The sequence below is a fragment of the Cucurbita pepo genome, chromosome 15, assembly GCF_057944985.1.
Source record: "Cucurbita pepo subsp. pepo isolate OVF chromosome 15, ASM5794498v1, whole genome shotgun sequence".
Taxonomy (NCBI): domain Eukaryota; kingdom Viridiplantae; phylum Streptophyta; class Magnoliopsida; order Cucurbitales; family Cucurbitaceae; genus Cucurbita; species Cucurbita pepo.
The window spans coordinates 8,992,046-9,004,318 of record NC_141812.1 but is presented as its reverse complement, the minus strand read 5'-3'; the positions used below and the strand labels follow the sequence as shown (position 1 = coordinate 9,004,318).

The 12,273-nt window shown below is 34.9% G+C and overlaps 1 protein-coding gene across 1 annotated transcript in view; it reads right to left on the bottom strand.

Moving 5' to 3' along the window:
- Positions 1 to 12,273, bottom strand: part of TOR (target of rapamycin) — a 40,309-nt gene that overhangs the window by 15,489 nt on the left and 12,547 nt on the right. Inside the window, exons 15-32 of the mRNA XM_023698013.2 lie at positions 11,615 to 11,745; positions 10,799 to 10,901; positions 10,153 to 10,335; positions 9,808 to 9,900; positions 9,674 to 9,709; positions 9,497 to 9,595; positions 9,302 to 9,400; positions 8,987 to 9,149; positions 8,300 to 8,424; positions 7,722 to 7,774; positions 5,384 to 5,507; positions 5,107 to 5,292; positions 4,479 to 4,631; positions 4,257 to 4,409; positions 2,362 to 2,433; positions 2,141 to 2,275; positions 1,939 to 2,000; positions 1,031 to 1,128 (exon numbers count right to left, since the gene is read on the bottom strand). Of these exons, the coding sequence (XP_023553781.2) occupies positions 1,031 to 1,128; positions 1,939 to 2,000; positions 2,141 to 2,275; positions 2,362 to 2,433; positions 4,257 to 4,409; positions 4,479 to 4,631; positions 5,107 to 5,292; positions 5,384 to 5,507; positions 7,722 to 7,774; positions 8,300 to 8,424; positions 8,987 to 9,149; positions 9,302 to 9,400; positions 9,497 to 9,595; positions 9,674 to 9,709; positions 9,808 to 9,900; positions 10,153 to 10,335; positions 10,799 to 10,901; positions 11,615 to 11,745 (2,068 nt within the window). The remainder of the gene's footprint in view (positions 1 to 1,030; positions 1,129 to 1,938; positions 2,001 to 2,140; positions 2,276 to 2,361; positions 2,434 to 4,256; positions 4,410 to 4,478; positions 4,632 to 5,106; positions 5,293 to 5,383; positions 5,508 to 7,721; positions 7,775 to 8,299; positions 8,425 to 8,986; positions 9,150 to 9,301; positions 9,401 to 9,496; positions 9,596 to 9,673; positions 9,710 to 9,807; positions 9,901 to 10,152; positions 10,336 to 10,798; positions 10,902 to 11,614; positions 11,746 to 12,273) is intronic.

Here is a 12,273-nt window from a genome sequence, read left to right as displayed (position 1 = left end):
GGCTTTGGATTTATGTATGGATAACTGTTTTTCATTTCTAGTCATTACTCTAGTTTGAGGATCTTGACCACCTTGCCCATGTCCTAGTTTTTTAGTAGTTAGATGCACCATCGTAGCTGATGCTTCTTAAGATGCGTTTGAGGATCTTGACCACCTTTCAGAAGATGTGAATATGCTTTTTCAGTTCAAAGCTAAGTCTTTAAGGCATTTGATTTCAATTTAGATCGGCCAACAGGTCGTTCTATGGTTGAGTAGCTCTTTCATCCACCCTTTTACCTTCAGTAAAAGGATGCACTTCTAGTGCTTGCGGGGGTTTCTTGATTTAGTGGAGCTTTTGAGGTGAGAGAAACAGTAAAACCTTGAGAGGCTGAGCGATCTAACGAGGATGTGTGATCTCTAATTAGGTTCCATATTTCTGCTTGAGTTTTGGTGTTTAAAGTGCTTCACCGACCTTTTGCAACTATGCCCTTTCTCGTTTAGTTAGGCTCCTTTTGATTTCGGCTTTATATGTGTGTGTGTATGAAAACAACTAAAAAACCAGGCTAAGAGCCATTGAAATCCATCAAATCCATAAGTTAGTCAAGAGGTTTATTTTTAGTTTAATTACATTTTGTCATAAATAGATTAAACCTGCATACAGACAAAGAAATAATCATTGGCTCTACCATCTTTAAAGCTGGACATTAAAACTAATGAAGTAAAATTTTAATTAAAACTAATGAAGTAAAATTTTAATTTTGTAATTTTAGTTTAGTAGAATGTTCTTTACAAAATTACAAGTACGAGTTTGACTTCTACTCCTCCAGTATAAAGAGCACATATAACTAGTTAATCAATGTACATGATCATTATTAGGTAACAGAATTCCTTTTTTTTCATATCAAAACTGCCCCACCATTCTTGCAATCGATATGCAGAAGTAATCAACTTATTGCTCAATGATACAAGTTAAAAGAGGATAAATACATTTATAACAGGGAAACAGAACAAGACATAAGTGTAAGGAATGAGTTGTCAACAAGTCACAAACCTAACATGGCATCTAATACAAGATGTGGATTTGATGCTTGGGATGCCTTGGCAGTATATGCCTTAAGAGCATCTTCCCAACGTTGCAGCTTCTCATACCTTAAAATAGCAAATAAGGTGATTACTATTCGTTTCAAATCCACCAAATTTAAAGCTAACATTGCTCAATTACATTGTTAAAGGATTACAAGAGAATACAAGTAAATGAATTCCTAATAGTAGGGAAATGGAGGAAATCCCACCTACACTATTTCATTTGACAGAGAAATCCAAAGTGGTTGTCTGAAAGCGGATTTATACCATGGAGTGAGTTGTTGGTAATATCCCATGTTTGAGAGAGACAAAAGTATTATTCATACTTCCTATATTATGGGAGGACTCTATTATCATCACCATAGGCACCCTAAAGCTACTCCAAAACTTCAATTCAATCCCGTTAAAAATTTTGAGTTCCATAATCACCCACCCTTAATAGTGAATATATAAATTTATTGTCTTCAATAAAATAATATTTTACTCGGCTACTTTGACTGACAGTCAATCGAAATTAACAATAGATAAATGATTAATTCAAATATCAATAAATAAATGGGTTTTAATGGATTAAACTTAAAAATGTTCAAAGCTAACGTAAACCATTATTTAATCAAAACTATATTATTAAAAAGTTGAAAACCATTAAAGTTAAAACAATAACATTTTCATTTTTGTAATTGGCTGTCCGAGTCAGTTTTAGCTTTGAACTTTTAATTTAATTAAACTGAACAAAAAGCACGAGTTCATTAGTATTCCTTCTAATAACCAAACTGGAAAATTGTCTTAACCCCCAAATAATTCAAACAACAAAATACTCAATATCAAGATATGAAAGGAAAAAAGAAAAAGAAAAAACAGAGCATTCTAAGTTACCAGGACTCTTTCAGCTGAACCCCCAGATGTTGTTGAGCATATGTCAATATTCCGACAGCAGCCTAGAAAACACAAACACAGATCACTGAAGTGGCAATGAATATTTGAAGATAGCACGATCCATTGAAAGTAAGCAGTCAAACCACATGAAATATTAGCTTAAATTATATGCATGGAAGAAAAAACAAAAAAAAATGTTAACCTCATGTTGGTGCAACTGATTGTTTATATGAATAAGTGCTTCCACTACAGCAACAGGATTGGTATCCATCTTCTTGGTACTCGCATCCCTAAATTCCATTTCTTTGTAATGCAGAGCTTTGGCGAATGCACGACACTGAATAAATTCTCACAATAAATTGTCCATTTGTTCCTCTTCAAACACACATGAGCTATAACTTCATACTGAAACATAGAGTTTACCTTCTCTGCAAGAGCACCAAGAAGACGAATGTCAATGGGAAGATGCTTCTCATCATGTTCCATAAACTCCGCCTGCAAATTTCCAACATATTCCACAATACAAAGAACAAAAATAGCAGTTAAGAGATAAGCACGAGATGTTTGAATATGCTGCATTGAAACATCAGTACAAATGAGATAATTTACTGCCAAAAATTAAGGAGATCCTAAAGCCATCAATCATAGGTTAATGAATACAAAAGTTATTTTCTACCCATATACATATAACCATACTTTCATAAAACAAATAAGCATGCCAAACCAAAGAACGAAAGAAAAGAACTCCAACTATTAAGATTAAGCAGCAATTGATATTTACAAAAACAAACCTCCTCCATGATCTTTCCTCCTAAAAATCTTCCTATTCTTCCTGGCCACGATGTTGCATAAGATAGGCCGATCCCCACAAAACTCTTTCCCCACTCGTGGGGGGTTTAAAACAATGCCTACTCAACCATTGAGTAATATGAACTACTATAAGCTAAGAAAATATCAAAAGATTCCAAATATGCATTTTAAGTTGAAGAAGCAAAGTTGCATCTTCAAAGTATAGCAATTCTCCAAGGTGTTACACAAAATACACCTATGTGAACCCAACATCATGGACTAACTCTTTGTATCAAATCAAAAGAGTTTATCTTCCTATGCATGAACAGGCTGAAAAAAGAAAGGCAAAAGAGAAAAACATGAAGCGGTTTGTATGGGAACAGTCACACGAGGTAAAATGGAGCCAACAATTAAGAAATCAAGGAAGAGATAACAATAAGTGGATGCCGATGTACAAAATCAGAGTTGAAAGATATAGAATCCCTCGAACCAAGTAAGACAGCCCATCAAGGAAGATGGGAAAAACAAATACAAAAGAGATCTTTGACTCAAAATTTTAATAAACTTAAAAGGAGTAACTCAATGAGAAGGTAGGCCTTTGAAGAGTTCCCACAAGTGCCTCTCACCCCCAAAATTGACCTTTGCTTAGAAGAGGACAACCCCTATATACCCACGATGATCCAATCCCACAGAGTGTTAGGCTTTGAAGAAAACACCACAACTACTTGGCTATGTGGGCCTCATTGTGTACTCCGAAGTTTCCTACATTTGACACTCCCTCCTCAACCAACTTTGGCACAACCTTCCATCTTCCATCTAACTAAATAAGGTCCCTGCCCTACTCAACGCAAGAAAGTCCATCATGAAAGAATCGATGATCCCTTCGATCATAAAAATCCTTGAAGACTTTGCAGAAGTCCTCGTTAATGAGCTCCCATTCCTGTTGATTAAGCAATCCATCAAAACCAGGTGCCTCAACATAATCAAAGCCAAAGACCTCCTTTTATATCTCTAACAAGAAAGGAGCCTCCAACCCTTCCCTATCCTTCACAAAGATGGGATAATAAATGTCTATGGAAAGCCAAGGAGAGCAAAGAGAAAGGAAATTTTCCTCTTCTACCAGGCACCATCCAAGCATTTTCTCCATCAAGGGAGAAAATTTTCATCTTAGTCCTTGAACTGGTAATTTTACTAAAGAAATAAGTATGTTTGTCATCCACTTTATTTTAGCCTTTTGTCTCCAACAAATCTCCCTTATGAAGGAGGTCCTCCAAAAAAACACCCTATAAATTTAGCTCAACCGCTGGCTAGATTCATTCAAACCATCCAGAACACTAATCCTATTCAGCAACTATTCATTTTTAAGATGCTCGCTATAGCTTGGAGTAAACACTCACTGCATTCAGTACTTAACTAGTTTACTGTTAGCACAACATGAGGAGTTAACTAACTTTATCAAATAAGTGAAGTATTTGCACCCACAAAATTAAACTATATGAATTAAAAAATAAACCATGCTAGAAACAAACCAGGTTAAGAAGCGTCGCCAAAATTTCGGGAGGAATATTTGGGGAGGAAAAGGCCATCTCCAAGCTCCGGACTAATTGTGTCTGACTTGTCTCGTTTAATTGTGCCCAACAGCTAACAAAACCAGCTGCAAATAACTCACGCCCGACAAAAGGCTGCCAATAACATACAATCAGAATCCATCTTTTGAAGATATAAGTGCAAATAAATTCCACTAAGCTAACCTGCAACTGCGCAAGTCTTGCACAGGTCCGTAATGCAGGTGAAGGTGATTCCTTAAGAAGCTCAATGCTGAAATGCCTCATCCATTCAGCCCAATCTTCCTTAGTACTTCGCTGGGAAGCCTCTCCAGCAGTGCGCAATCGGCCATCATTAACCTATACCAAAAACTGTAATTTCAAAAAATATGTACTATTGGCATCTCAAGGAAAAAAAGATGATTGGATAACATCTGGGACATGCAAGTCCAAGAGACTTGAATGCATATAAAGAGGACAAAAGAAACATACAACTTGTTTTACCATTGCATTTAAAAAGATAGTACTACCACAATATTCGGCAAACATACATTTTTTTTCCTCCATTGTGAAGGAAGGCTAAAGTTAGTTTTCATAGTAACCAATGTTTATTTCTTATTTTATAAGATCAGTTACAAGACTGATTCAAATTTGGTTTTTTCTTTCTTTCATTTCAAAAGCAGATTTTGTCTCTTTCACAAATGTACATTATTTGAAATCTGATTAGTTTCTTCTTACTCATCCAAAACTATTCACTAACTAGAGAAATGAACATTTCAAAATGAGTTCTGTCTGCAGGAGCTCAGGAACATTATACAAATCAAATCACAAATACCTGGTGACCTCTAAACTGTTTATGCACATCAGACCTATCTTCATATGGGTCAAAGTCACCATCATTTAGAGGATCACTGATGACTTCCACTGGAACTCGCCGACTCAACCGTTGAGCGGTAGTGCTCCCCAAGATCAATGGCTCTCGTCTTCGCAAACGTCCCTCAATTTCCTCAAATTCTTTATGCTGATAAAGGGTAACATTCACTTATAATTCTCCAAATACAATTAAATATGCATAATAAATTATTTAAATGTTGTCAAAAGAGTAGGAAAACCCGCAAGCGATGTTTCAATAGGAGCTTGTGTATTGATGGAATAAAGACAGTGAAATCTTCCCCAAGGGCCTGGGCTAGGCAACAAAGTGCATCAACGGCATCCTTTTGGAGCTCATCATTCTTCCTGTACACATAAAATTTTAATATCAAATGAAGGAGTAATGAAATGAAGAAGAAAAATGAGTAAACAAAGGGCACAAATCTGTGTAATTCATGACTGTTCCAAAGTAACAGGAAAATATTACCGCAAAACATAATTCGTCCTTAAGGTGAAATAGACTTTTTTAACGAGAAACAAACTTTAGTTCATAGAGGAAAGTGCCACACGGTGTCAAACTCCCAAGGAAGTCACAACCACTCAGCCTCATTACACTTTCAAGTTACCATGGTGGTCCATCGGTTTGGACCCCATATCCTACTTAACCACATGCAATCCCTTCCCCTTGTCCAACATGCCCCACAAAGAATCTCTCATCAACTGACCTAAGGATCTAAAACAAAGAGAGGAAGCAAGTCAAGATTCTACTCAAAACCAACTAGATTAGAGTTTATCCTACCATGCACCTCCCTTAGAGAAGAAGCTCATCTTCCACGAGGCAAGGTGTTTAAGAATTGGATTTTGTTTAAGACCAGGTCCCAAAAACGAAATTATTTCCAAATGGGAAACCTAGATACAAGAAGGGGCAAGAGCCGACCTCATAATCCATTAGTGATTTCCATCTATCTAAATTTCAAGGATCATCATTCAAGCCTAACACCGGATACTTACTCTTGTTCATCTTCAAGCCTGAAATAAATGGGAAGTATAGGATGTGATTTATAATGCTAATAGTCTTCCTTTCCCAAATAGAACATGTTTTTTTTTTTTTTAACGAAAATTTTCTCAAATACTTGACACCCCTCAAACATACCCCATCGTGACTAGTCTACTCAGGATATCCACTACAAGCCAACACAAGAAGGCGGAGAGGGAATCACATTGTCCAAGCCCTCCTAAAGCAAGAATCCTACCTCTACCATTAATAAGAATGGAATAGTTGACTGCCCTTACAGAGATCCACAACACGCTTTATGCTCTGGAGGTAAAACCATTATTAAGGTAAGAACTATTATCCAGCGCAGTTTTCTTTTAGAAGGAAACAAATGTTTCCATTGATAAATGAAATAAACAAAGAAAAGGGAAAAACCTAGCAACTGTAGGTGGATGAAAAAATAAAACCCTCCAATTAGCGGGCTAGGTAAAAAAACTATGATCTGTGAAGAGGAGCATTTACATCAATAAAAGGCAGTATAACAGGTATTTTCTAAAATGATTGCCATTTGAGGTGAACTTATTATTGAAAACTGGGTTGTTCCTTTCTCCCCAAAGATTCCAAAAGAGGGGTCGAATGGTAGCCAACCAAAGAAGCTTCTTCCTTTCCTTCAATAGGTGACCACAAAGATGAGGCCTAGAAGGTCTCGACTTTTGAGTATAATTGTGACTCTCACCTTCTCCTATCTCAGGCTGCAACTGAGAGGAATGCCTTCCTCTCTTCTATTTTGACAGAGTTCAAGGTAAAATAGCGAAGTGGTAAAGTTTTTCTATACCCCAAAGGAGGAAGGTTACTTTGGCCACCTCAACGAAATTTCTTTGTATTACCTCTCCATTTCGAATTACAACAAAAATAAAAAAGTATAATCTTGGAGACAATTGTTAAAAACTTCGTTTGGCATGGAATTACCAATGATGTGGGAACCATCTAGTGAACTGGTCAAAGGATACAGCCTCTCTTTCTCTGGGTGGTCTTGGCATCAATGAGTTTAGAAAAATAATCAAAGATCTTATATCAAAAGGGTGGTTTATCTTTGATTTCAGGGATGTTGATTGTGGCTCTTGAAAATTAACTATTCAAAGGAACCTCAAGGTAAATGTCAATGGACAAAGCTTCCTCTCTTCTCTTTCATGCCCACTATTCCACAACTAGCTTCAAATTCTTTTCTGGGAAAAGATCGACTTTGGCCATCGCCCACTGGCATGAAATAACTAAGGTTAAGAAGATAACTTAGAGCAAGTTGTGTCATGCACAAGCCCCAGCCTCCGCCTAGTTGATCTCTTGGAACATGGCTAAACTTTTTGTCTTTAAGACACTGTGTTTTTTATTTTTTATTGACTTAATTATTAAGTTTGCTTAAGTAAAAGGTTCTTCATTATCCAGATATTGTTATTGCTTCAGCACTAGATAAATATGTAGCATTCAAATATTAATTTTCTTACGAAGCTGATATCTCGAATATTTGTTCATTATGTATGTATTTATATATTTATATACACAAAGAAGGAAGAGGGAGAGAGACTGACCCATCCAAGACAAGCTTGAGGTGATGCACAAGAGAAGATATATGGCCAGTTACCTGACAAAATTATTACAGTAAGATAAACTGAGACAAGAAATATAAAAAATTATTTAAAGATTTTCTTCTTGGGAAAAAAGTGTTTATGATGTTATTATAACACACACTTTATCATGAAGATTCATTAAACTATTTTTGTTAAAAATCTCTTCAATTGTAAGCGAAAGCTTGTTCAAAATCACCAGCTGGTGATATTAGACCTCAGTCAGTGCAAGATGCATAATAAAACATCTCATCGTCTAAATCTCTCCTATCTCTCTGCAACTCCCAATTTCTCAACTGACAAAATTAAAATTTAAAAAAAAAAACTGAAATTTCTAAACTGTACGACAATTTATCTCTTTACTTCGGGGATACCTTTGATTCACTCATTTTTGTACACCTTAATTTCAGATCAATAATATTTCGTTCTAACATTAAAAAATAATATCAGTAAAACTTCTTCTAATGTATAAAAGAGAAGGGAAAAAAAAAAAAAAAAAAAAAAAAAAACTAGCATATGCACAAGGGGGGTCAATGATGAACCTGCACACGAGGGATTAATCTTGTCAAAGTTCTGATTGAAGCACGTCTTATGTCTACTGGAGCATCCACCTTGAATAAACGAATAAGTGCAGGAAGAAGAAGATGCATATGTTCGTCCAATGTGCCTTCAACATGAATTACACGTTCAAGCACAACAGGTTACATTAAATAGGAAAAAACTAACGACATGAACCAGTAAAAACCTCACTTAGCATAAAACATAATGAGAAATACAAGAATTATTCATGTTCATGATGCATTATTTGGAATCATTATGGAACGGGAAAGAAAAGGAAAAATTTTCATCTATGAAATTTTATTTTAAGGTAACTACAATATAAAATCTCTTTATTTCATTATGATAAACTAAATCCTGAATCTTCATGTTATGCATTCCTTGACCAACTCACTACAACAGGAGAACATGGTGGTGTTGAGCAGTATAAATTCTTATTGTCTCTTATTAAGGGGGTTAAAAAAAAGAAAACAAACGAAAAAGAGAGAGAAAAAGTGATGTACATTGCTAGTTGACTACAATAGTGACATTCATTTGGGTGGATCAGTGATTAAAAGTTAATATCAAAACAAGAACAGTATTAACTACAAGAAGCTTTACACTGAAAGCTACATAACTGAGAGAAAATAATAATAATAAAAAACTGTAGTCCAAATACAATGCGTACTAACCCCCAAAAACTTCAAGAGTGTGAAGAATATCAAGAACATAGGTATAATCATTACACCGCTCAGCATCACTTAGTACTTGAATACAACAAGGAAGAATAATGTGGAGAATCATTCTGAACTCATCATTGAGAGCTAAACAAAGTTGTTCCACTAAGTGAAGAACCTAAACAAACAAATTAAAATACAATATCAGCCAGAAGCTATTTAATGGTATAAAGCATGAAGAATGAAACTGAAAGGTCCATTAACAACCCCCCCCCCCCAACCCAACAAATTTTATATTATATAAAATTAAAATTGACAAAACATGCTAACCGGATAGCCAAGCGGAGGACGAATGGTAGAGGGAAAATTGAAGGATGACCACAATTCTGATATAAGAGAGAGCAATTCAGGTAAATATTTGCGAATGTGCTGCACAAGCATAAGCATAAGCTTTAGAATATTCTTGGATAACCAAATCATTTATAGCATGGATAAAATGCCAATACACTGCAGTTTGTTATAAACCTGGCGGACAATAGACACTAGAGTTCCAAGTTTCCACGTTATGAAGTCCTTCAAAGTATCATCACATGTACTAACAGTGTGGAATAGATCGGGCAAAACCTGAAGTTGAGAGCAGGAAAGAATTTAGACAAGTGAACAAATTCCAAATTAATTAAATTCATCATCACATAAACTGACCTTGGGTAAGTATGGAACAGAACCGAGGCCCATAGACTATATTTGTACATCAAAAAATTGGAAAAATTAGTTACAATGGAGCAAACTCAAGTCTGAGAACAACTAACTAGAAAATAATTGCTTCATCTGCATACCTTGAATATGAACATAAGCGATCCAACCACCTTAAGATGATAACTCGCAAGGGATGGATCCCGAAGTATTCTTAAGAGTGAATTAATTGCCACCTGAAGATTTTAATACAGGTGAAAACACAAGTACATGTACCAGAAACATCTATCTTTCTCATTACTCTATTTATGACTTATTTTCAATTCAAATATCTCATAATTTAGAAACCTAGTGGAACATATATGGCAGTTGGTGGCCCCAAAAGGGAACTAGATCTGGACCACTTAATTGAATCCAATGTTTAGTTGACACCTTAACAAACTTTTAGAATTGTGTATATATGTACTATACTTCATCGAGCCGAGTACCGTGGAAAAATAATCCTCGGATGTTGCAAACGAGGGCCACAGCTCCATAGGAAGTTCATCCACAGATTGAATATGTTGACCAGAATCACTTGCTGCACGTGTAACTTCTCCATGAGACCCTGGCAAACTTAGTTGGTTCCTTTTGTGCACATGAGGATCCAGAGCACCCATTATTCCTAGAACCTGATGAAGGTCAATTGATTTAGAATTGAGCACGTTAATGATATAAACTTCTAGTGTGTTTGAAATAAATTTTTAAAACAAATGCTTGTTAATAATTTGTTTAGCATGCTTCTGGAATAATTTTAAACAATCATAATCTTTTTTTAAAAAAAAAATCTTAATGAATAGAAAACACTTAATAAAAATTGGGTTGACTTAAAAACTACTTTTGAAGCAACACTTAGAGAAATATTATCCAAAAAATAAAGAGATGAACTTAAAATCTTTAAAATTAGTATGAAAAATAAACAAATTTGTAATTAATAGAAACACTTTTGAAAATAGTACAACAAAAAAAATTGTGTTGAAGAAAGCACTTCTAGAAAAAGAAAATGTTACAATATATTTGTTTAACATATTTTAAAAAGTGCTTAAACTTTAAGGTATTCTAAATAGACACTTCGTCTGGTTATAGAATAGCTACCTTTAATACTTCACGTCTAGTAGACCAAGCTAGCTCACCATTAAGCAATTTTAACAGCAGGCCAAGCAACAACGGGTACTCATTGTACGGAGTTATAACATACCTATCATGACAGTGAAAATATTAATTCTTCCGTCAACATGAAGGGGTAAAATTACAAAGAAAATAAAAGAAAATGTCATTCAAGGCTTCTTGCAATGTAGAAATATATATATTTTTTTTTAATAGAACAATTTACATGTGTAGGACAAAACAAAAAGGACGCGCTATTTTTAAACAATTCATTCCAGAAATTAAAAGAGCGTAATGCGTAGAAGATAAAAAAAATGAGTGAAATACAAACAATAAAGTTGCCAAAAAATACAAAGGAAAAATAGAAACATTCCGAATTAAACATCCAGTAACGAGACACCAACAACAAAGGCTTCAAAAGAGAACATCAACATGAGCCCTTAATCTAGCATATTCAAATCCATCAAGCCAAATATTCTATTGTTCCTCACGATCTAGAGAGAGCTACTTCCATTAATTCAAAGTGGAAAAATAGGTAATGGATATTTCAAAGTAGTATTACTCCACTATTGTTTTCCATACATTTTGAAAGTAGATTTTACCCAACGAGACTAAAATCAATTCAATGAAAAGGTTGGTTTGATTGGCATTGGTCTGCCATCTAATCAGAATCATTTAGGTTAGAAAAAATTGCAACCTAAAAGATTAGGTTGGGTCCAAACTCCAGATATATGCCTTAACCAAGACCCTAAGGTAAACATGAGAATCCATAAACATTAAAGGCATTATGAAAAGGTCGTATACCCTGTGCTCTGAACAACTTGACCAAGGGTAGAGACAGCCACTTCACGTTTTGCAACAGCAGCTCCGTCCAACAGGGCTTCAACAATCAACGGCATGAGTTCAGGGAGGTATTGTCTCATTGCAAAACCACCCTGTGAACAACCATAGAGAGAATAAAGAAACGAAAAATTGTAACACATTTGACATGCTATTTTTTTTTTTTTTTTTTTTTTTTTTTTTTTTTTTTTTTTTTTTTTTGTGAAACATTTGACCGTGCTCCAAATTGAGGAATTCCTAAACAAAGGGGGAAAATGCAAGCAGAATTAATTTTTTTTATAGGTTTACTCGCACTTTTTTTTTAATGGTAAGAAACAAGATATTAAATAACTTATATCAGAAGGTCCAAAAACCAAATAACAATCAGTACAGTTATTGATTCACAATTTCTAGACTTTTGATCTCATCAATTAAGTAGTAACTCCATATTTAAAATCAGACCTAATAAGTGGCTACCACCAAATCCAAATATGTGGAAGACAGCCTTTACAAAGACTTTATAAGTGGTTAGTCATCCTTTGAGTGAACAAATGAAACCCTATACCTTTATGGCCCCTTGCAATTGAAACCCTACATCCATTTTTAGACACAATTGGATAGCCTAATTTGATGATATGCTTACA